Source organism: Chiloscyllium punctatum, chromosome 7 (assembly GCF_047496795.1).
Source record: "Chiloscyllium punctatum isolate Juve2018m chromosome 7, sChiPun1.3, whole genome shotgun sequence".
Taxonomy (NCBI): Eukaryota; Metazoa; Chordata; class Chondrichthyes; order Orectolobiformes; family Hemiscylliidae; genus Chiloscyllium; species Chiloscyllium punctatum.
This window is the reverse complement of record NC_092745.1, coordinates 45,563,414-45,588,394: the sequence shown is the minus strand read 5'-3', so window position 1 is coordinate 45,588,394 and position 24,981 is coordinate 45,563,414. Positions and strand designations below refer to the sequence as shown.

General features: G+C 38.8%; 1 protein-coding gene across 2 annotated transcripts in view; it reads right to left on the bottom strand.

Annotated features, from left to right (window-relative positions):
• Positions 1-24,981, bottom strand: part of LOC140479617 (torsin-1A-interacting protein 1-like) — a 40,338-nt gene that overhangs the window by 7,262 nt on the left and 8,095 nt on the right. The window contains exons 6-10 of one of the 2 annotated variants that reach the window (XM_072573485.1): positions 24,918-24,965; positions 20,039-20,089; positions 19,232-19,309; positions 13,441-13,548; positions 6,094-6,180 (exon numbers count right to left, since the gene is read on the bottom strand). In XM_072573485.1, the coding sequence (XP_072429586.1) occupies positions 6,094-6,180; positions 13,441-13,548; positions 19,232-19,309; positions 20,039-20,089; positions 24,918-24,965 (372 nt within the window). The remainder of the gene's footprint in view (positions 1-6,093; positions 6,181-13,440; positions 13,549-19,231; positions 19,310-20,038; positions 20,090-24,917; positions 24,966-24,981) is intronic. The other variant, XM_072573486.1, reaches the window with a different exon arrangement.

Below are 24,981 nucleotides of genomic sequence, written 5' to 3'. Positions count from 1 at the left end.
TACAAATGGTTAAGTACTGAATAGCCACTGTTATATTATACAACCATGATATTTGGTTCGTGAGTTGAGAAGATTTGTAGCTCAGGTTGAGGCTCTGAATGTAGGTCTGCTCGCTGACCTGGAAGATTTGTTTTTCATGTAGAGGATACCAAATATATCTGTACTAACTATAACTCCAGTGAATGGAGCAATGTAACTACAATTTAATTATTAATTCTCATTTTTGCAATTATATACACCTCATTTTAATGCAAAGTATAGCACTCCTTTGCTATTTCTACATGTATCCATGGAGCTTAAACAATATATATATATATATATGCATGGAGCAGAAACATACCAGGAATGAGGGATTTTAGATATAAGGTCAGATTAGAGAAAGTGGGCTTACTTTCCTTCAAGCAAAGATGATTAAAAGGTGATTTTATAGAGACATTCAAAAACTATAAACAATTTTGACAGGGTAAAGCAGGTTGGTAAAATTCTAGAATCCATCATTAAGGATGAGGTTTCTAAATTCTTGGAAGAGCAGAGTCTGATTAGAACAAGTCAACATGGATTTAGTAAAGGGAGGTCATGCCTGACAAACCTGTTGGAATTTTTTGAAGAGGTAACAAGTAGGTTAGACCAGGGAAACCCAGTGGATGTGGTCAATCTAGACTTTCAAAAGGCCTTTGATAAGGTGCCACACGGGAGGCTGCTGAGCAAGGTGAGGGCCCATGGTGTTCGAGATGAGCTGCTGGGATGGATTGAGGATTGGCTGTCTAACAGAAGGCAGAGAGTTGGGATAAAAGGTTCTTTTTCAGAATGGCAGCCGGTGACGAGCGGTGTCCCGCAGGGTTCGGTGCTGGGGCCACAGCTGTTCGCATTATATATTAATGATTTGGATGAGGGAACCGAGGGCATTCTAGCGAAGTTTGCCGATGATACGAAGTTAGGTGGACAGGCAGGTAGTACTGAGGAAGTGGGGAGGCTACAGAAGGATCTAGACAGGTTGGGAGAGTGGTCCAGGAAATGGCTGATGGAATTTAACGTGAGCAAGTGCGAGGTCTTGCACTTTGGCAAAAAGAATAAAAGCATGGACTACTTTCTAAATGGTGAGAAAATTAATAAAGCCAAAGCACAAAGGGATCTGGGAATGCTAGTCGAGGATTCTCTAAAGGTAAACATGCAGGTTGAGTCTGTGATTAAGAAAGCGAATGCAATGTTGTCTCTTATCTCAAGAGGGTTGGAATATAAAAGCAGAGATGTACTACTAAGACTTTATAAAGCTCTGGTTAGGCCCCATTTGGAGTACTGTGTCCAGTTTTGGTCCCCACACCTCAGGAAGGACATACTGGCACTGGAACGTGTCCAGCGGAGATTCACACGGATGATCCCTGGAATGACAGGTCTAGCATATGAGGAACGGCTGAAGATACTGGGATTGTATTCGCTGGAGTTTAGAAGATTAAGGGGAGACTTAATAGAGACGTACAAAATAATACATGGCTTGGAAAAGGTGGATGCTAGGAAATTGTTTCCATTAGACGAGGAGACTAGGACCCGTGGACACAGCCTTAGAATTAGAGGGGGTCATTTCAGAACAGAAATGCGGAGACATTTCTTCAGCCAGAGAGTGGTGGGCCTGTGGAATTCATTGCCACGGAGTGCAGTGGAAGCCGGGACGCTAAATGTCTTCAAGGCTGAGATTGATAGATTCTTGTTGTCTAGAGGAATTAAGGGCTACGGGGAGAACGCTGGTAAGTGGAGCTGAAATGCGCATCAGCCATGATTGAATGGCGGAGTGGACTCGATGGGCCGAATGGCCTTACTTCCACTCCTATGTCTTATGGTCTTATGGTCTTATACTATTTCCACTCGGTGGGTCAGTAACTTGGGGTCATAACTTCAAAGTTAGCAAGAGAGCTAGGACTGAATTGAGCAGCAACTGTTGTCAGGATTTGGAACTCTTTGCCTGGGAGAGAGTGGTGGAGATGGACTCCATAGGAGGTTTTAAAAATGAGCTGGATATATATTTGAAAGAGATTAATTTCGAGTGTTACGGATATAGGGCTAGAGAATGGGATTAGCTGGGTAGCTCTTTCAGGAGCTGGTACAGATGCAATGGGTCAGAATGGCCTCCTTTCATACAGTAAAATTCTATAATTATATCACAAAGAAATTAGGGTATATGGGGAACTAGCTACAAAAGTAAACGATAGCAAAAGTTTGTTCAGTCACTAAAAGGGAATAGTGTGTGTAAAGTCAATCTTTGCCTCTAGAGAGCAAGAATGGTGAGTTAATAGTAGATAATGAGGAAATGGTGACTTACATAAAAATACTTGTTAGTTAATGCCGTCGTCATTATACAGAATACAAAAAAAACCCATTAAAAGGTGGAATGGAGAAGGGAACTTAATGAAATTACAATCAAGGAAGTGCTGCAAAAGCAAATTGATGGACCTGTGGGCAAATAAGTCTTTGGATTTGAATGGATTTCGTCCTAGGGTCTTAAAAAATAGGTGGCTAATGTAATGCTTTGGTGTTAATTTTACAAATTCCCTCAATTCAAGAAAGATTTCATCAGACTGGAAAATACAAATGGAACCCCTTTCCTCAGCAATGGAAGGAGGCAGTTAACAGAAAACCACAAGATTTCAAGAAAGCATTTGATAAGGTTCCATGTCAAAAAGTTTATTGCAAAAAAATAAAAGATCATGGTGGAGGGCAACATATTAGCTTGACCAGAAGACTGACTGGTTGGCAGATGTGCATATTTGTGCCTAATTGGCAGAATGTGATAAGTGGAGCCTGAACTTTTCACAATTTACATCAATGACTGAGATGAGGCAACGAAGGCACTATCATTAAATTTGTAGATGATGCAAAGAAAAGTTGGAAACTTTGTGGTGAAGAAACAGAACGGGGTTTCAGAAAGATAAGTTGAGTGAGTGAGCAAAAATATGCAGATGGAGAAAAAAAAAGATGTTTGTTCACTTTGGCAAAAAGAACCACAAAATACACAGGTTAGAGCGAGGAGAATGTAAAGAGAGGATGTAAGAAAGTCAACTATACAGAGCATTGGTGAGACTACATCTCAAGTACCATACACAGTTCGGATTTACTTCCTGGAGGACAGATAAACCTGCACTGGAAGTAGAAAAGAGAAGCTAATTCCTGCAATGTAGGAGTTGTCTTATAGTAGGGGTTGAGAAGATTGAGCCTGTACTCACTGGAAGTTTGGAGAATGATAGATGTTTAGAGGATGTTTTCCCTTTCCTGAAGGAAGCTGTAACTAGAGTTAGAACTTTTCCTGCATAGTTTGCAAGGTCCTTTGCCAGGGTTCTTAATTTGCAAGTCTATGTTCTATAGCTTTAGTTGAGCAGAGAAGGGAGCCCTAGTTTCCAAGCTGCAGCTTCAAGGAACTGTTCATTTGTTTTTCCAAGTGGTCTGATACTATAGATTTCAGAACTTTAATAACTGTTCATGGACTGACAGAATCAAAGATGAACTGTTATCCATAAAAAGCAGCAATAACTTTGGCTGAAATAAACTATTACAGACAAGGATAAACTTATACAGGAATTGAAAGCAATTAGCAATCTCTGGGAAAAGGAGGATTTGAAGCTACAAGAACAAAACTGTCTTGACATCTACTGCTTCATTGTCACAAGGATAACTCATTGCTGTTCTGAAGAATTTAAGGAGTTAACAGCAGGAAAGCTGTGTTGTCAAAACAGACAGTTAAGGCTAAATATAAAAAGGGAACAAAGATGATACTTCTGATAAGAAGGAAAGTTTCTGGACTTGCAATAATTTGAAAGAAAGAATCTAAAGAACCATCAATAATATCACATCATGGGCCTGAAAGATGAAAATCTGTATAAAAATCTAACACCAAAACTCTTCCTTAACAGAACTTCTAAGAACTTCCTTAGCATCAAACCCTGTACATTTCCAGAGGCGGAGTCGAAAAGCGTGATGCTGGAAAAGCACAGGTCAGGAATGTATGATGAAGGACTTATGCCCGTAACGTCGATTCTCCTGCTTCTCAGATGCTGCCTGACCTGCTGTAGTTTTCCAGTGCCATGCTTTTCGACTGATCTCTAGCATCTGCAGTCCTCACTTTCTCCACTTCCAGAGACAGATACTCTTGGTTAGAATCATTGCTAAATTCCACCATTAATCAGATAATACCCAAGTTGAGTTGAGGCTTAAACTTGCTGACTCGAGGGGTCTTATTTTAGTTGCTACATTCAATAACGTTCAAATCATTATTTCAGTACTCGATTGTCTTTGAGATTTCTTAATAAGTAGCCAAATTAAAGGTAACTTGTGGTGATTTACCCAGAACAGTAGTGGGTTCACGGGCTTATGATTTTAAAAAAAAAAGGTTTTTTTAAACCGAATAAAGGACTCACAGAGAAAAACAGGAATAATTGAAAGTCAGGGCCAATATAATAAAAGGAGACTGATATCAAAAAAGGTAACAGCCCATGAGATCCAGGAAAGTTAGGCAAATTGGATCCACAATTGGCCTAAGCCTAATTGACAGGAAGCAGAGGGCGAAGGTTGAGGGGTGTTTTCCCAACTGGAAGCCTGCGTCCACTGGCGTCAGTGCAGGGGACTTTGTCATTTGTGGTGTATACAAATGAATGAAAGAGGGTTGATCAGTATATTCACAGACGATTCACAGAAGTGGTGGGGTGGCAAATAGTAAAGAGGATAGCCTTAGATTACAAGAGGATATGGACGAGTTTATCAGTGGCAAATGGAATTCAAATATAGGGAGGCATACTTGAGCAGACAAACAAGGCAAGGGAAACATGATAACAGTAGGACCCTTGGAAGCAAAGATCAAAAGGACCTTGGTACGCACATACAATAGTCTCTTAAAAAAGGTATCAGAGCAGATAGATAAAGTAATTAAGGCGACATATGGTATACTTGCCTTTATTAGTCAAGACAGAGTTTAAGAGCAGGAAGATAATGCTAGAATTAGATAAAACATTAGTTAAGCCACAGCTAGAATATTATCTGCAGTTCTGGAATCCACATCATAAGGGGGATGTGATAGCAATGGAAAGGGTGCAGAGATTTACCAGGATGTTGCCTGAGCAGAGAAGATAGAGAGAGGGCATGATAGAGATGTATAAAATTATGAGGGGCATAGATAGGCTACACAGGAAGTAACTTTGCAGGGATCAACAAACAGGAGGCAGAGATTGAAGGTAAGGAGCCAAAAGATATAGAGAAGGAAATGTGAGGAAAATCTTTTTAGCCAGAGGGTGATGGGAATCTGGAATTTATTGCCTGTAACATTGTTATGAAGGTTTCTGCCCATACCAATCTAGTAGTATTTAGATGTGCACTTGCGATGACAGGGCTATGAAAAAAAATCCTGGAAAATAGGATTAGAATAGTCAGGTGGTTATTTTCAACCAGTGTGGATATGATGGGCCAATGGGCCAATGAGCCTTTTTCTTTACAGGAGACCTCTATGACTCAATGCTCCTTATTTTCTGTCTTATAATAGGCGAGCCAAAGTCCTCTTTCAGAGGGTTGTTAGGCTATAGCATTCTTTTGCACAAATATATTCAAGGCGAAGGGCTTTTGATCCATGCAGGAATCAAGGTGATGGCTTAGGTAGGGAAGCGAAATTAATAGTCAAATCAGGCATGGTCTTATTGAAGTTTGATGGACCGAATGGCCTACACCCTGCTCCAATTTCTTATGCACAAGGTGATCAGATCATGACAGCTTCAAGTCCAGGTGTTCCAGCAGATTGAGCAGAAGCTGTGTGGTCATTCTAGGTATCTGAAGATTCATTTGTGTAGGGAGTCAAACACTCTTCCTTTCCATCGAACACTGGGATAGGAAATCCAATTAGTGAGAAAAGGGCTTCTTCCTGTTGGCATTTAGGCTGCCACATGCAATCTCATTTACTGACAGTACCAAGACACATTCTGTTCAATGGCTGAACTCCAACAACATTAAGTGACCTTCGTTTCTGCACAACGGTGTGGTTTAAGCTATTTTGTCAACGAATTTGAAACTCTATTAAACACAACAAAGTCAGATAGGTACGCTAAAGGACTTTAACCAACTTACCTATTGGTCTCAACCTGGTAGATTGTGCACTATGTTGTACATCAATATAGTTCTGGCATTCCCCGTAGCTTGTGGCTTGAAGGTCAGCTTTAAAGAGAAGAGATGAATTAGAAATTATACTATGGCAAACTACATATTGGTGTTTTAAAAAATCTCCAATATGCTCAACAACAGGAAAGTTCACTTTTTATTTGCATGGATATTATTGGAGACATCGCTCCTGGCTCCTATTTATTGGAAAGACTCAACTGCTGCAATAGATGTACAACTAAATGACAAGTTCCTTGGTTTCTGAATGGCTAAAACAAACAACCATTCAATACGGATGATATCAAATTTATCTGGTCCAAATGTATCTTCAGTGAATACCAATGCTACTTCAATTCAGTTCAATTGGTAATTTGGAGCTACAATCACGGCCTGCCAGCAGAAGAACATAATGCGAATATAAAGTACAGTTAACCTTTGTAACAACAGCAATTTTTATTTAATTAAAATAATAATTCATGGGATTATGGGAACATTTATTATACATCCCTACTTTCTTTCAGGTGGGTGGTAATGAGCTTCCTTCTTGAATTGCTGAAATCTGTAGTGTAGGTACACCCAGTGCAGAGAGAGAGAGAGAGAGAGAGAGATCCAGGATTCTGACCCAGAGGGATTGAAGGGACAGTGAGATAGTTCCACGTCAACATGATGTGTGGCCTGGAGGGAAATGTGCAGGCAGTGGTGCTTTTGTCATTATAGGTGGTAGGGGTTGCATTTGGAAAGTGCTGTCTGAGCAGCCTTGGTCAGTTGTTGCAGTGCATCTTGTAGATGGTGCATGTTGCCACCAGTGGGAGTATACAGTGTAAAAGTTGAAGATTTTAAACTGGATGCCAATCAAACAGACTGCTGTGCCTTGGATGACGTCAAGCTTCTAGAGTACTGTTGGAGTTACATTCATCGAGACAAGCAGGGAGCATTTCATCACCCTCCTGAACGGTGCCTTGTAGTGAATGAAAAGGCTTTGAGTAAAGGATGTTACTCTCTGCAGAATTCCTAGTCTTTTCTCTGCTCTTGATAGTGGATGATTCAGCAATAGTAATGCCATTGAATGGGGTGATGTTTGAATTCTTTGTTGAAGACATTCATTGTCTAGTACTTGTTTGGTACAAATGTTGTCTGCCACTTATCAGCTCAAACCGAAACGTTGTCAAGTTCTTTCTACATTTGAACATGGATTTCTTCAGTATCGGAGGCATTGTGTAACCACCAGCTGACATTCCCACCATAATAAATGCCGCGTGAAAATGATTGAGAATGAGAATAAAACACAATATTATTGAATGGCTGATTAAGTTTGATGGGCAGAATAGCCTAACCCTTCTCCAATTCCTTATGCATCATAAGACTTGGATCATGACAGCTTCAAGTCCAATAGATGTTCCAGCAGATTGATCATGCGCTTCTGGTCATTCTAGGTAACTGAAGATTGGATTATGTAGGGAATTCAAGTGCTAATTCCTTTCTGTTCAACTGTGAGATCCAATGAGTGAGAAATCCTGTTGGCATTTAGGTTGCTGCATCAAACCTCATTTATTGGCCATTTTGAATTTCAAAACATTAAAAATGACTTTCATTTCTGTACAGTGGTATCATTTACAGGTCTTTCTTTCAATGAATGGGAAGCCTAATTAAGCACAGCAAAACCAGGCAGACAGGCACTCCAAAAGGAACTTATTCGAACTTAGCTGCTGCTCTCCACCTGGTAGATTGTGCACTACGTTGTACATCAGTGTAGGCTTGGTACTCGGTCTTACTTGTGGCTTGGTGAGGGCCAACTATAAACAAAAACGAATAGGAAATTATAGCGCAGCCATTTATCAGCCCAAGCCTACACATTGTCTAGTTCTTGCTACATTTGAACATGGACCCATTCAGTGTCTGAACAATGTATATATTATGGTGGGATGTTTGCACAAAGTTAAACTAATACATTTCTATAGAGAATAAAACACTGAAAAAGATAGGATCCCAGCAAAAATGTTCCTTTCCCACACATTACATCAATAACAAAATGTCTCCTTTAAAGCAATGCACAAAATTTCTAACTTCAAGTTTGTAAATGGTTTTTGAATCATCATTTCTTTGCCAATTTAAAATCAAATGATTCTTGTGTCAAGTTAAAAGTACTAGTACACCTATAATATGATGAGCCCGGTCATTAAAAGTGAGTGCAGAATGTTTTCCTCTCCTCCCTGAAGAGGTTTGCTCTTCAATGGACTATATTTCCATGATTCATTAGCAGGTATTTCTCCCATTGATTGTTTTTTGTTATAGGTACTAATACCCAGGAGGGCATCATGTCCTTCCCGGATTTACAAATGTGTGCAAAGCCTTTCTAAGGGATTGCTTTTCTCATCATTTTCACCAACCTAGAGGAATTGATGTCAATTTTAATTCTCACCTGCTACTTACTTGAGATTAACTGATATCAGACTATGTGGTTTTGCTGCTCACAATATTAACTTGTCGAGTTACTGGAAAGCTATTATCCTGCCATTTCAAGAGGAACCTAATGGTCTACTTCAGAAGCATAGAGTGATGCTTGGTCAGCACCCCCATGGACTCAGAATTAAAGACAGAGGAATACAAATCTGTCCAAACAAATTAATGATACACAGACAGATACTGAATTCCAATTCCAACAATGCTAGTCAACTGCCAAAAACTTACAATTCTCATATTAATTTCAAAAGAAAAAAAGTCAGCTGTTATGATCTGATAATCCACAACTCCATTTTTCTTCCTTTTCCTCAAAACAGTTAATATTCTTGATTTTCTTATTCATTTGTGGGACATGGTGTCAATGGCTGGCCAACATGTATTACCTGTCCCTAATTGCCCTCGAGATGGTGGTAGTGAGCTACCTTCTTGAACCACTGCAGTCCACTTGCTGTGGGTTGACCCACAATCTCATTAGGGAGGGAATGCCCAGGAGTTTCACTCAGCGACAGTGAAGGAACGGTGATACATTTCTAAGTCAGGATGGTGATTGTCTTGAGAGGAGAGAAAAAAGGAGAGAACCTTGATTTTAAAAAGGACAGGCAGCTCAAATTCAGAAGCAGAATTAGTTTAGATAGAGCAAAGGAATAGCTTGGGCCAGAAATATGTAGTGAACATTGCAGTGTACAAGGCCTATAAAGAGTATGAATCAGCAAATTAGACAAATATTTAAAAAGAGTAATATTGAAATTAATGAGGTCCTTCAATCTTTACATAAGGCTGCGGAAACCAGATTTGTACACATAGAGCGGAGTATGAATTCGTGGAGTAGATACAAAATAGTTTTCTAGATCAATGTGTCAAATACCTGTCAACTTGAACAGGTCATTTTGTACCTAGCACTGTGCAATAAGGAATGGATACTTAATAGCCTTGTGTTAAAGGAAAGAAGAATGACCATATTACAACAGAATTTTGTACGAAAATGAATTGGTCACATCCAAAATTAAGGATTTAAACATAATATAAACCAAGCTACACAGCCAACTCACCCCTCATAATACCCAAGGTAGGTTGGGAAATTTTTATTTTCTTACCTGTTGTTACAGCTTCAAAAAACAACTTGGTGGATTTGACAAACCTAATTTCCCTTTCATAAATCACCGTTTACTCAAAATCATAATATAAAATTAACCCAGTGCCCTGTAAGCATGTCCCGAACAGATTCTAGCATTTTATCTCCTATTGGTGTTAGGTTAAGTGGTCTACAGTAACTTTATTTCTCTCCTCTTCAGTCATAACGGTTATGTTTGCTACTTGACAATCCAGGGAAGCTGCCCTGAAATCTGGAGGAATTCAAGGATCTGGCTCATCAACCACAGCTAACTGGAATCAGTTACTCATTTTGTGATCACTCACAAGGATGATGTTCGTCAAGCCACATTACACCCAGGGTCACCACAAAAAAAAACATACAGTTCCCAGTTTACTCTGACTGATAGAATCAGATTAACAGAAAACACTGCCCATGTTTCCATACTTAACAAGAACTACAGTTTATTTCAAATAAATAAGTTACAGACAAGGTAAACAAAACTATCACCAGATAACTTTTACAGTTAAAACTCTAAACTCCTTTTAAATCCCGACACACACTGTTTAGACAGACAGACATGGGCAAACTAAAACTGGCGTCGTGGGTGTAAGGAAAACCAACTGGAAAAACAGTTCAATGGAACCAGTCCACAGGGTCCAATCAGATATTCCTTTTCAGTCCCAATAGGATTGGTTCTTTCAGACCCTTTCTTCAGATTCTTTCAATACTTCTTGGGAGGCACAGGTTGATTGGTACACTATTTGCAAACTCTTAGTTATGGGTGACAGGCAATGGGCAACAGCCTACAAGCCATGGTGGGAGAAAATAAATTGGCTTTCTGCAAGCTTCAGGTACTTTTACTGCAGAGAAAGACACTGAAGCTGCTTTTCCAGCAGAAATGACACGAATGCTCAAGCTGTTCATCTGTCCAAGAGTCAGAGAGCTGCCATGAGGCTGATGATTTCCAACATCTAGAACTGTTAACATTTGCAAGAAACATTCAGCTACCTGTTACCAGCAAAATCAGTCCCTTTGCTGTAGCATCTTAATCCACCTCCACCACTTCTTGCAAAGCAACTGCATAAACACAAATCACTTAAAGGAAAGAAGTGCAGCAATTTCATCGCCAGTCATTGGTTTTAAAACCAATCTTTTTCCATTATAGTCCAGCATTAAAGAAAATCAAGTAAAATAAAAGAATGCCGCCTTTACATCATTAATTTCCCCAGCACTACTACTTATTTAAATTGATTTCTTTAAGTTGTAGTTTCTCAATAGATTTAGAGTTCTCCATTATTTCTGGAATGTCTTTGTTTTTCTATGCGAGGATGCATTAAGTTATTTTTAATGTGTCTGTCATTTCTTAATTTATTTGTTTCTACGTCCAAAGAATCCTCGTTTCTTTCACAAAGCTATAATTATTTACATACCATAAATAAACATCTACAAGCTGTTTTTAAATGTCTATTAGTACAGAGGAACCTCGATTATCCAAATATTAGATTATCCAAAGGGGATCTCAAGGTCCTGATAGAAACATTACATCAAAGAGCTGTTTTAACCCTGATCGCGTCTTTTATTTAGAGGTACAATTACGGGGGTGGGGGGGGGGGTTGGAGTTGCCAGGCTGGGGGTGGACAGGGCAGGAGTGGGCGGGGTTGGGGGGTGGGGTCTCCTGACTTCTGAACGGGGAGCAGATTTCACAAAATACTCCGAGCCCCAGAGGAAAGGCATTGAATCAATTAACCGAATAATCAATTATCTGAATGAAATAGTGTCCGCCCATCTTGTTCGGATAATCAAGGTTCCTCTGTATATGCTTATTTCCCTTCTCTGTCCTCAATGTCTCACTCCTTTGCCGAATTACAAAATTCAGCAAATTCTAAGGCTTCTTACTCTTTGTTGGAACATTACAAGCTTCTTTCTTTGATCTAATGTTATTTTAAAATCACTTGTTAGAGAATGTTCCAAGTGTGACCACAGTTTTGTGTCTCAAAGAAATGGTTATTCATTGTTGATTACATCAAATACAGCCCTTGCTTGTCTAGCATCTTTGATTATCCAGCCCCAGCTTGTTCAGCCTCTCCCTATAGCTCAAATCCTCCAACCCTGGCAACATCCTTATAAATCTTTTCTGAACCCTTTCAAGTTTCACATCTTTTCAATAGGAAGGAGACCAGAACTGCACGCAATATTTCAACAATGGCCTAACCAATGTCCTGTAGCCGCAACGTGACCTCCCAACTCCTGTACTCAATACTCTGACCAATAAAGGAAAGCATACCAAATGCCTTCTTCATTATCCTATCTACCTGCGACTCCACTTTCAAGGAGCTATGAACCTGCACTCCAAGGTCTCTTTGCTCAGCAACACTCCCTAGTACCTTACCATTCAGTGTATAAGTCCTGCTAAGATTTGCTTTCCCAAAATACAGCACCTCGCATTTATCTAAATTAAACTCCATCTGTCACTTCTCAGCCCATTGGCCCATCTGGTCAAGATCCCGTTGTAATCAGAGGTAACCTTCTTCGCTGTCCACTACACCTCCAATTTTTGTGTCATCAGCAAACTTACTAACTATACCTCTTAGATTCATATCCAAACCATTTATAAAAATGAAGAAAAGTAGTGGACCCAGCACCGATCCTTGTGGCACTCCACTGGTCATAGGCCTCCAGTCTGAAAAACAACCCTCCACCACCACCCTCTGTCTTCCCATAGTGCTTGTAATGAAGTCAGCCAGAGGGACATGATAGGAGCTCCCTCATTTGGGGCTGTTAATCTGGTTCAATCCACACACCCTGGCTAACAGATATAAATAGGAGTGACAGAGGTTCTGTTGACTGAGAGCCGGCTCTGAGGAAGACAGAGCAATGCAAGTACTTTGCGTGTGTAAATAAGAAGGTGACATGGTGACAGGATGCCAGCCTCCTTCTCTTTCAAATCATCTCTGGCCAGCTCCTCCCTCATGTCTTTGTAGTTACCTTTACTCAACTATAATATCGTTACATCCAATTCCAGCTTCTTCCTCTCAAATTACAGGATGAATTCAATCATTATGGTCACTATCCCCAAGGGGATAGACTTCAAGTCTAACGAAGTCTGCTTCATTGCACATCACTATAATCCAGAATTGCCTGTTCCCTAGTGGGCCCTACTAAAAACTGCTCCCAAAAAAAAAGATATTCCACAAATTCCTTTGCTTGATTTTTGCTACCACCTGATTTTCCCAGGCCATCTAACGTGCCTTTCTTACAGGCCTTTTCTATCTCCCGATTTATTTTCCTCCCCACATCCTGACTACTGGTAGGAAGCACCCTCCCAGTCCTAGCCACCCCCCCCCCCCCCCCCAACTTAATTCTTTCCATAATTTTACATGCAACTGAACCTCTCCATCCACTATTTAACCTTTGAAATTTTCCACCCCAGAGATTTGAGGATGCTCAAGTTTGAGTATCTTCAAGGCAAAAAAAAAAATCGATAGATTCTCAATGAATAATGAAGGTAGTAGGGTAATGTAGGAAGGTTCAGCTAAAGGAGAAATCGTACTGAATGGTAGATCATCTTGAAGGGTAAAAGGACCCACTCCTATTTCTCATGAAAAGTAGGAAATGTAGACACAATTAATTTCACAAAGATAAGTCCTGTGCCTTCGTGCTTAAATCCAATATGTTGAAACTAAAATGGTTAGCTGAAAAAAAGTTGATTTCTCTATAGCATGCAGAGTTGAAACACCACCACCTTATATCTAATGACAATCTACCTGTATGACAAGATGCAGGAGATCTGGGCTTATCTTGGGCTTGGCGTGAATATAGTGACGTCCGTCTGTCAGGTATTTTTTGCGTATTGCCAGTTGAAGTAAATGGCTCTGCAAAAAAAATATATACCCAATTGTAAAATCTGTTCACCTTCACGAACTGCAGGTGCCCTTTTGATCAAAAATGTCAAGGACTCATCATACACAGATTCCTCAAAATAACAATAAAACATGTTCACTTAATAAATGTGAATGCTCTTTCTCTGGAGAACACAAGAAATAAAAACAAGACTAGGGAATTTAACCTTCAAGACTGCTACCCAATTAAACAAGATCATCGCTAATCTCAACTCTACTTCTTTCACTTTTCCATATCACTTGATTCTCTCAGAAATCAAAATTCTATCGCTCTCGGTTTTAAATATACCAAATTCAGAGCACAGGAGGCACTGAATTCCAAATATTCACAACTATTCAGTGAAGAAATTTCTCATTTAGTGTCCTAAATGACCAGCTCCTTGTCTGAGTCTATAAGATCCTATGAGGAAAGGCTGAGGCACTTGGGGTTGTTTTCATTGGAGAAAAGAAGGTTTAGAGGTGACTTGATAGAGGTGTACAAGATGATTAGGGGGTTAGATAGGGTTGACAGTGAGAACCTTTTTCCACGTATGGAGTCAGCTATTACAAGGGGGCATAGCTTTAAATTAAGGGGGGGGTAGATATAGGACTGATGTTAGGGGTAGGTTCTTCACTCAGCGAGTCGTAAGTTCATGGAATGCCCTGCCAGTAGCAGTAGTGGACTCTCCCTCTTTATGGGTATTTAAGCGGGCATTGGATAGGTATATGGAGGATAGTGGCTTAGTGTAGGTTAGGTGTGCTTTGATCGGCGCAACATCGAGGGCCGAAGGGCCTGTACTGCGCTGTAATGTTCTATGTTCTATAACCACTAGTTCTTCATATGCCAGAGGGAGTACACTCTCAGAGCCTTTCCTATCAAGCCCTAAGAATGTTTTAGAATTTTATTAGTGACAGACGTCACTATATTCACACCAAGCCTAAGATAAATGTTTTAGAATTTTATTTTTCTAAATTCTAGGAAATATAAATAAAGGCATCCATTGCAGACAGAAATATAAAATGGATATCACAATCATGGTGTTCATGTCCCTTGCCCGCATAAGAATTTAGGAGGATCAGTAGACAATCCAGCCCCTCAAGCCGACTCCACCATTCAATGCAACCATGGCTGATCTCATTTCGGTTTCAACTCCACTTTCCTCCCTGCTCCCCATAACCCTTCAACACATCACTCATTAAAAATCTCTCTTTCTTCCTTAAAATTTGCTCAACGTCCGAGCATCCTCTGCATTCAGATAGTGAATTTCCACAGAATTACAATCCTTTCAAGTAAGTAATTTCTTCTTATTTCTCTTATCCAAAACAAAATATGACCTCTAATTTAAGATTTTCACACAAGAGTAACATCCTTTCTACATCTTCGTCAATCCCCTTTACATTCTTATATTAGATCTCTTTTCATTCTTCCAAACTCCAGAGAGTATAGGTCTAAACAACACAATTTATTTTCCTAAGATAAGCCCCTCATCTCTGGTGAATCTAATGAATCTCCTCTCAATTGCCTCCAATGTAAATATATCTTTGAGTAAGAGAACCGAAACAGTACACAATACTCCAGATGCTTGTAGAGTTACAGCAACATCTCTACTTTTAATAAACGCTAAATTCCATTTCTCTCCTTATTACCTGCTTCTCTTGAATGTTGACTTTGTGACTCATGCATAAAGACACCCAGAGTACTTTGGTGCATCGAGTGACGTCTGTCTGTCAGGTATTTTTTGGCTATAGTACATTCTATCCCTGCATCCAAGTCATTAACATAAGATTGTAAATGGTGGGGGGAAGGGGTTTAGAACAGATTGGTGCTGGAAAAGCACAGCTGGTCAGGCAGCATCCGAGGAGCAGGAAAATTGACATTTTGGGCAAAAGCCCTTCATCAGGAATAGAGGCAGAAAGCCTCCAGGGTGGAGAGATTGTAAATAGTTGGGGCCCGAGGCTTGAGCCGTGCAGCTCCCCACTAGTTCCAACCTGCCACCCAAAAAAAACAAGCAATTATTCCAGCTCTTTGCTTCCATCATTGGTTAGTCAATCCTCTATACAAGTTAATATATTACCATGTGATCTGACCTTGCGTATTAACCTTTTGTACAGCACCTTATCGAACCCATTCTGGAAATCCAGATATTCTACATCTACAGGACCCTAATAATCCACTTTGCTTGTTTTATCTTTGAAGAACTTTAGTAAATTAGTCAAACATGATTTACTAGTCATAAGAGATTTTTGATTTTCCAGATATCCCATTCCAACATTTTCCCAACCACAGATAGTAATCTAATTCACCTATAGTTTCTAACTTTCTGCCTCACTTCTTTTTTGAATAAATTAGCATTTTTCTATCCACAGGAACTTTTCCAGAACCACTATCTCTGCTGAGACTTCCTTTAAGGCCATCAAGCCCTGGATACTTGTCTGCCTTTAATCTCAATAGTTTACGGAATACATTTTCCCTAGAGATGACAATTGTTTTAAGATCCTCCTTTTCTATAACCTCTACATTATCTATTACATTTGGGATAGTTTCAGTATCCTCCACCATGAACGCTGAAGCAAAATATTGATTTGGGAAACACAGAAATGACAGAGACCCTATTATTAACTCCCCAGTCCTCTGAGGTACCAACATTCATTTTAGACACTTTTTTTTTGCTTATATACTAACAGAAGAAATTGCTATTTGTTTTTATATGTTGCATTGGTCTTCTTTCATACTTTAACTTAGCTCATTCTATTCCTATTTTGGTAATCCTTGTTGGTCTTTAAAAGTTTCCAATCCTCCAGCCTGCCACTGACCTTTAAGATGGTATGTCTTAGTTTTGCCCTTATGTTAGCTTTAACTTCTTTGCTTACCCACAGATGCTTTATTTACCTCTTACACTCTTTCTTCCTCTTTGAATATATTTTAGCTGCAAAGAAGCAAATATCACCTTAAAATGGCTGCCACTGTTCATTAACTGTCCTATCCTATTGTTTTTCTGCCCAGTCCATTAGGGCCAAATGTGTTTTGATGCCTATGTAATTACCTTAGTTTAACACCAGAACAGTAATAGGGGACTCTAGATTCTCGTCTTGCCACTGAATTTTAAATTCTAGCATGTTCTGACCACTTTACATTCACCATGAGATCATGAATTAATCCCATCTTATTACACAATATTAAATCAAAAATAGCCTGGCCCCTGTTTGGTTCTCCAAAATACTGCTCTGAGAAAGAATCTCTAATACACTTCATGAACTCTCCCTCAAGGCTACCCTTGCTAACTTGATTAAAACAGTCTACATACATATTAAAATCACCCATGATTATTCTTTTGACAACACCCCAGTATTTCCTCATTTTTATTGTGGAATTAGTGTCAGGGAACCTTTAGATAACTCACATCAGATACTTCTTCCCTTGTTTTTTATCTACTCAGACTGGCTCAATGTTTTCATTTCCAGTACTATAATCACTTCTTAACACAGCACTGATCTCTTCCACTAACAAAGCTACACTTCATTTTCCTTTCTATACTTCCAAAAGAGTATCATTGAATATTCAACTCAGAGTCCTGATCTCCCTGTAACCAAGCCTTAGTCGATACCTATGCATACCCATTTGTCTCTATTTGCAATGTTAGCTAATTAAATTGTAGTCTGAATGCTATGTGGGTTCAGATACAAAAAGTTAATTTTGTCTTATCAATTCACCTTACACTGTGTGTGAATGCTAATTTGCATCAATAAATCACTGTCCCTTCCTGTCATTCTCTTGTAACAACTAGACACGTCACTAATCTGCATTCCTATCTGCTCCTCACAGTTTGATTTTTTTTAAAAATTTCTACACAACTGAAAATTTTTAAAAAATCATTTAGCCATAAACAATTTGCAAAATCCCAAGAACATGAAGATCTTACATAAGCCCAAGCACCATCTGTTTTTTTTTCCCCAAATATTCTAAAGACTGCAACAAAGCACTTTATGCTACACTGATCCATTGTGCTCAAATTCTAGTAAACTAGCACTGACCAAAAATTATATTTTTATCCCTCTCATGTACTTTCTCTCAGTTGACAGGATTTTAGGACAAGATAGAGAAACATGAGGTTTAGCATTGTGTTGATCAGTACTACTAAATTTTAGTGTCTCTGTCAACCTGATCTTTTTTGAAGTACCTCCGATTTTCTTCTTCATGCAAACAGTTGTACTCTGCTTCACACAATCACAAAAATAAACATTGAACACGTAACAATGAAAATCCACATTCCATCACATCTGTGACATTTTTTGTTCATGCCAAGCATGTAGAAAAAAAGTGTTACGATGTGGAGGTCAAACTCTATTAATTAAAAGGCAAACACCCAGAAAAGTTTGCCTCTTAATCTGTTAAAATGTGAGTGGGTGACAGAGAACTCATACTTTCCACTTTAAAAGAAAAATAACAATTTATTTTCCTAACTTTAATAGTAAACACTAAAAACAAATTCACAGATCCAAGCCCCCTTTTTCTTAACTACTTACTATCTGATCTCAATTCTATAAAAAATGCTGCTCCAACAAAAAAAAGATCAACCATTACATTAACTTAAACTCAAGTCCACACAGTGTCTGTCTGTCTTCTATCTTCCGTCTGATCTCCCTAGATCATCGTCTTTCTTTATACTGCAAATGTGCTTTATAGGCGAAGGTACCTTTTTGATAGACAGTGTATGTTAATTTCTTTGAGAGCAAGATGTTAGATGGGCAGTTTGCTCTCTGACTCTACAGCAGTTGCTCTACAGATAAGTGGCAGTTGCTGTCTGACCAAATTTTCAAAAACGCCCTGCCTTTATATCCTCCAATGTCGTTCCCTGTCATTGGTCTGATGTTGTCAAAACAATAAATTCAAACTCAAAATTGGGTTTTAGTATTCTGAACATAATTTAAAGTAACTGATTAAATTTGAATTGTTGTCAAAATAGCAACAAAAACTCTATCCATTTAACAGCCATTTGCTACATGTATCCATTCTGGAACAGCTCGTCTCCCAGCTGTTCCCTTCAGGCAGCTGAGCCTACACTAAGTTTACTTCAAAATTCAGATGTTAAAGTGAACATACATGCCTTAGATTTCATAACCAAAGAAAACTACTGTTGATGCAGTAATAGAGACACGATATAAATAATAATATCCTAGTAATTTCAAACAGGAGAAACACAACCAAATGATTAGAAGGGTAATAACTTTCTTGCATTATTCCCTGGCTAGATAGCAGCACTAGCTAATACCTTTAAAAGAGAAAGTGAGAAAGCTTTTTTACAGAGTGAGAATTAAGTAAAAGCCACGTTTAATTTCAGCACTTTTCCAATTAACAACAAAATGTAATTTGATGTTTGAATCAGGCATTAGATTCACAGGACTATAACTGAGCTCTCTATCAGAGTGCAGAACTGAACAATATGGAGCACATTAATCCAGAACACCAAGAGAAAAACAAACAATCAAGATAGGCTTGAGTGGGTCATCCACCTGACAGTACATCAGTGCTCTCTCAGTTTTCATTCTTAGGATGTGGGTGGTGCTGGCTAGGTCAGCATTTAGTTGTCCAAACTTGGATTTCTCTCAGTGATAGGCAACTGCCTAAAATAAAAAGCATGGTGACATTTTACACATTACAAATTAAAGCAAGCATTACCAGAAAATGTTTGAAGTGTTGACACTGTTGTGGTATCTTGCAACCCGTCAATTTCCATCTCCAAGTCGGAATCCATATCTGAAAGTTGAGATTATTTATTGCAGATTATATATCTCATGAAAGAAACTCAACTACTAGAAAGAAATAACAATTCTGATACCATTCCATACTACTTTCTTGAAGCAGGCACAATCAAATTATGAGACAAAAGATTTGCAGGATATTTGTAAAATACATTTTGTTGACTGAAAACACCAAGTCTGATTATCATTTGTACCAAAAATGTGGAATAGACACAAAATGCCCAAGCATTAGAGAGAGAAATTGGGCAGTGCAGACAAGGGAATGAAATAAAACCAGAAGGAAAATGATAAAAGCAGTAATTCACTTATGAACACTGATACGGGGTATTAAAATTTACACCCCTTAGCCTAAACATCTCTGCGCAACTTCATTAATAAGAATGATATCAGAGTTTACAAATTCATGATAATATATGTACAAAACATGCAGCACTTATGTTGAACCACCTTTTGTTTTCATTTCTGCAAATCCTTTGTAATTGTAAAAATGACTTGGAGAGAGCTTGAAGAGAGAGAGAGTCAGATTTACAGCATGGAAACAGACCCTTTGGTCCAACCCGTTCATGCGAACCAGACATTCCAACCCAATCTAGTTCCAGATGATTCCACTGTTTGTTTTTAAAAACAAAAAAAGTTTTCTGAAAAAGGGATGATTCCCAATTGGGACAAGTTACTATGGTTAGACAATCTAAAGGACTATTTGAGAGTGGTGGGAACAGATTACCTTCATCTGCAGAATTCTGAGGCAACACTGTATCTTCAGATTGGTTCCCATCTGAAATCAAATCACGAACATTGAAAACTGAAAAAAGGTCTAGGGACAGGTTTGTTCCTTCATATACAGCAAAATTAACAACTTGCTAAAATACTGCACTATCCTAAGGACCAAATGCACCTGCCTGCCTGTTAGTCCCTCAACCGAGATGTTCATTCTTCCAAGTACGAGCCAAGCAGAGGTTTCTATGGATCATTTGTTGCAAGGGTTGAGGGGAAATGTATGTACTAATATTCTTGCTGTACTGTATACAGTACATTCATTGGAAGGTACCACAAAGGTCCAGTCCTGCACTGAACATTATGATTGCATTTTAAAAAAATGCAAAAGGTATTTTGCATTCAAGAAACCACCTGCACATAGTAACATTTTAAAGGGAACATTACCCAGCACATCATACTCACACTGCTTGTACATTGTACCTGGTAGTTGGAAAATAACATTAAAAAACTCTTCATTTCATACAGGTCCAACAAGCTACTTGGACTTTGAGTTACATCATAATTAAAACGAAGGCTGTAGAAATATTCACATGCCGTTTAATCAGACTTTTCATGACAGAATTAATCAACTAATGAAGGGGCACATCTCTTTACATTTTATATTATTATTAGAAAAGTTACAGGATTAACTTAGAAACAGAAAATGATGGGTTAAATGACCTATTCTTGCTCCTATGTCCATTCCTCATACTCACACATCTTCTACCTCAATACCATTCTCCCCCTCTCTCTCCCATTCACCTTTAACTTCTAGAAATCAGTTTATTTCACAAATATATTCAAATGACTTCTCCACAGCCTTCTGTGGTCAAAAATTCCACAGGTTCACAAGACTCAGTGAAAGGATTTCTTATCTTAGTCCAAAATGATGTACTAAATAGCTGGACATCATTAATGATTCCTTGTTCAGGACCCCCAGCCATTGAAAACATTAACCCTTTATCCAGTCCATTCAATCCTGTCAGACTTGTATGATTTAATGAGAGCCTCCCCCTCAATATTCTAAACTTGAGTGAATACAGGCTCAGCCAACCTCATACTACCTGGTAAATCAATCTGGTAAACTTTTGCTGCACTCCCTCTATGGCAAGTATTCATTTACTTCAGTAGAGGACTTCAAAATTAAGACAGACATGAATAAGAAATTATCAATTAGTTAGTTTATAAGTAGTAGTAAAGAATAGAATATTGACTGAAAAATGCAGCAGAACAAAAAAAACGAACAAAAAAAAAGGACAAGACAGGAGATAGAGAATCCACATGTATTCTGAAACTTTTTTAATAAGGTACTGTATAACTACTGGTTTTGGGATTAATTTAGAACACATGGAGTCGGGGCTAGGTAGAAGAATTTCATTTCAAAACACTGCAAGGGTTAAGAGTAGCTATTAACTGGTAATAAATCAGAAAAAGGTGTTTAACAACAATATTTCAACAAAATACAATGCAACATTAAGAACAGAATGGTACGTTCTTTGACAAATTAATTTCAATCTACATTGACATGAAATGCAACAAATATACATACATGCAAATTAGGAGCAGGAGCTTGGCCCCTTATGCCATTCAATAAAGGTCATAGTTGATCGGATTATAACCTCAATACCTTAGGCCTAACTACCCCTAATAATCAATCAATCAATCAGCTTCTTGCTTATCAAGAACCTTTTAAAAAAAAACAAGATTATGCTTTCACCTTTTTGAGGGAGATCGATCCAAATATTTTTCCATCATCTGAGAAAGAAAAAGTTCTCCTGTCTGAAGTGGGTGACTGCTTATTTTTAAATCCAGAACCCACGAGTTCTAGATTTTCTCACAAGAGAAAATGTCCTTTTCATATCCACTCTGTCTAGAGCCCTCAGAGTCAGAGTCATCAGCATGGAAATGGACCTTTGGTCCAACCAGTCCATGCCAAACAATCTCAAACTAAACTAGTCCCACCTGCATATGCTTGGTCCATACCCCTCCAAAGCATTTCTTATTCCTATACTTATCTGAATGTCTTTTCAATGTTGTGACTGTACCCGCGTCCACCACTTCCTCTGGAAGTTCATTCCACACACAAACCACTCTGTATATATATTTAAAAAAATTGTCCCTTATGTCTTTTCATAAAACTTTCTTCTGGCACCTTAAAAATATGCCCAGACCTTGAAATCCCCTGCCCTAGGGAAAAGACACCTGCCATTTACCTTAGCAGTACACCTCATGGAATTTATAAACCTCTATAACCTCAACCTCCTATGCTCCAGCAAAGAAAAATAAAATTCAAGCCTGTACAGCCTCTGGTTATAACTCAAACCATTTATTCCTGGCATCATCCTGGTAAATCTTTTCTGAACACTCTCCACCTTAATATCCTTCCTATAACAAAAGGTGACCAGAAATAGACATAGTACTCCAGTAAGGCAAATGGAGTTCGATATAATGTGAGGTCTTGCATTTTGCAAAGTCAAATCAAGGTAGGAGTTTCATGGTGAATGGTAGGGCCTTAAGGAGTATAGTGGAACAGAGGGACCTTGGAGTTCAGGTTCACGGTTCACTGAAAATGGAATCACAGGTAGACAGGACAGCGAAGTCGTCTTTTGGCACACTGGCCTTCATCAGTCAGTCAGAGCTTTGAGTATCGAATATGGGAAGTTATGTTGCACCAATACAGGATGTTGGTGGGGCCGCAATTGGGAGTATAGTGTTTAGTTTTGGTCATCTTGCCATAGGACGGATGCTATTAAACTGGAAAAAAAAAAGAGTGCAGAACAAATTTACAAGGATGTTGCCAGGACTCAATGGTCTGAGTTATAGGGAGAGGGTGGACAGGCTGGACTGTTTTCTTTAGACTGGAGGAGATTGATGGGCAGGGGGGAGATCTTGTCAAAGCATATGAAGTTCATCGTGGAGAAGTTGAATGTACTCAGTCTTTTTTCCAGGGTTGGAGAATTGAAGTCCAGAGGGCATCAGTTTAAGCTTAGACAGGAAGGAATAAAAGGGAACTTGAGGGGCAACTTTTTTGTTTTAAACACAGAGGATGGTATGCATACAGAATGAACTGTCAGTTGAAGTGTTTGAGGTGGGCACGTTAACAACATTTAACAAGGCATTTGGACAAATACAGGTATTGGAGAGGTTGAGAAGGAGATAAGCCAAGTGCAGGGAAAGTGCATTAATGTGAATGGACATTTTGGTTGGCACAGACCAGTTGGGCCGAAGTGCCAGTGTCAGTGTCAGTGCTGTAGGACTCTGACTCTTTGAAGAGGTCTCACTAACATTTTGTATGACCTCAACATAACGTCCCAACCCCTATACACAAATGTCTGAACAATGAAGACAAGCCCACTAAAGCCTTCTTAGCCACCTTTGTACCTAAACCCTTTAGTCTCTGTTCTACAACACCATCCAAGGCCCTACTTTGAATTGTATATTTCCTGTATGTTTATATCTTGTATGTTTTAACCGTGTTACCGCTTATGCTGCTCAACTCCAGCAGATACAGGTCTCTTCTATCTAACCTTTCTTTAGAAGGCAAGCCGCCCATTCCAGGTATGAGTGTAATAAGCCTTTTCTGAACTGCAAATATGTTTTCATTTCCCTTAAATAAACAAATGTATATGTTATTCTGGATGTGGGCTCACAAAAGCACTGTAAATCTGATATGTATGAGAGGAATTGCCATCATCATGTTAGCTGTACAACCTGAATATATCAAATCTGGGACACGGGATAAAAAGGATTCATAAGTATAATATCAGATCAGAAAGGATATAATTTATTAAAGAAAGCCTAAATAGGCTTTAGCTGTCCTCTACAGGAAAGAAATACCAGAGGGACCACCTGATAGAAGATATGAAGGAATTTGATAGGTTAAATGTACAGAAGATGCCTGAGGAGGTGTTTGAAACCAGGAGTCATAAAGGACACAGATACGAATAAATTAGAAATTCAAACAAAACCTCATTTGACAAAGAGTGGAGGAAGTGTGGAACTTGCTACCACAAAAAGTGATTTCGGTGAATAGCAAAGATGTAAAAGGAGAAGCGAGATAAACGTAACAGAAAAAGGAATAGAAGATCATGTTGAAAGGGGAAGGGGATATCAAGCAGGAAGAGGCTTCTATGGAGCATAAACTCTGGCAGTAGATTGATTGAAACAAATGAGCCACTTCTATGCTCCTAATTATATACATTGCTTCATAGTATTACCAAGGAGTACATTAATCTGCTAAATTGAGAGTGAACACATATCTGTAATGAGAGGCAGGAGGAAACCCAGAAGAACTACCTATAAAACGATCAACTGAGTGATGCCGATTCTGATTTAGAAACTCAACCTCTGCGACTGTAATGAAACTATGCAACAGTGACAGAAACAAATGAAACAAACAAAACAAAAAAATTTAGTCTGTAACCCAGTGGCAGTCAGGAATTGTAATTTCTACCACACTTGAAAGAAGCAAAAGCAGACTTGGGGTGGGCCACTGGAAAACAGGCAAGTTAGGTGATCAGTAGATTAGGAATGTTAGCCATACTAATTGCACACACCACTGTCAACACTCCCAAGTCAAGTGCAACAGATTCAATGGCAAACTATCCAAGGTATATAGAGTTGTACTGTGGATCCCAGTCACCAAACACCATCAAACTATACTCCCTTCAAAACAACCTGCACCTTCAAAGTTTTGCTTGGATTCTTTTGCCATTACTGTGACATAACTCAGTGAACAATAGATTATTGACAAGAACAACAACCTGTGTTTATATACACAGTGCCTTTAACATGATAAAATATTTCAAGATCCTTCATAAGTGTATTATCATTTAAAAATGACGCACCTGGAGATGCTTGGTTGGTCTCAGAAGAATAGTCCATCTCTTCTGGTTCTGTGATAGAAGACAA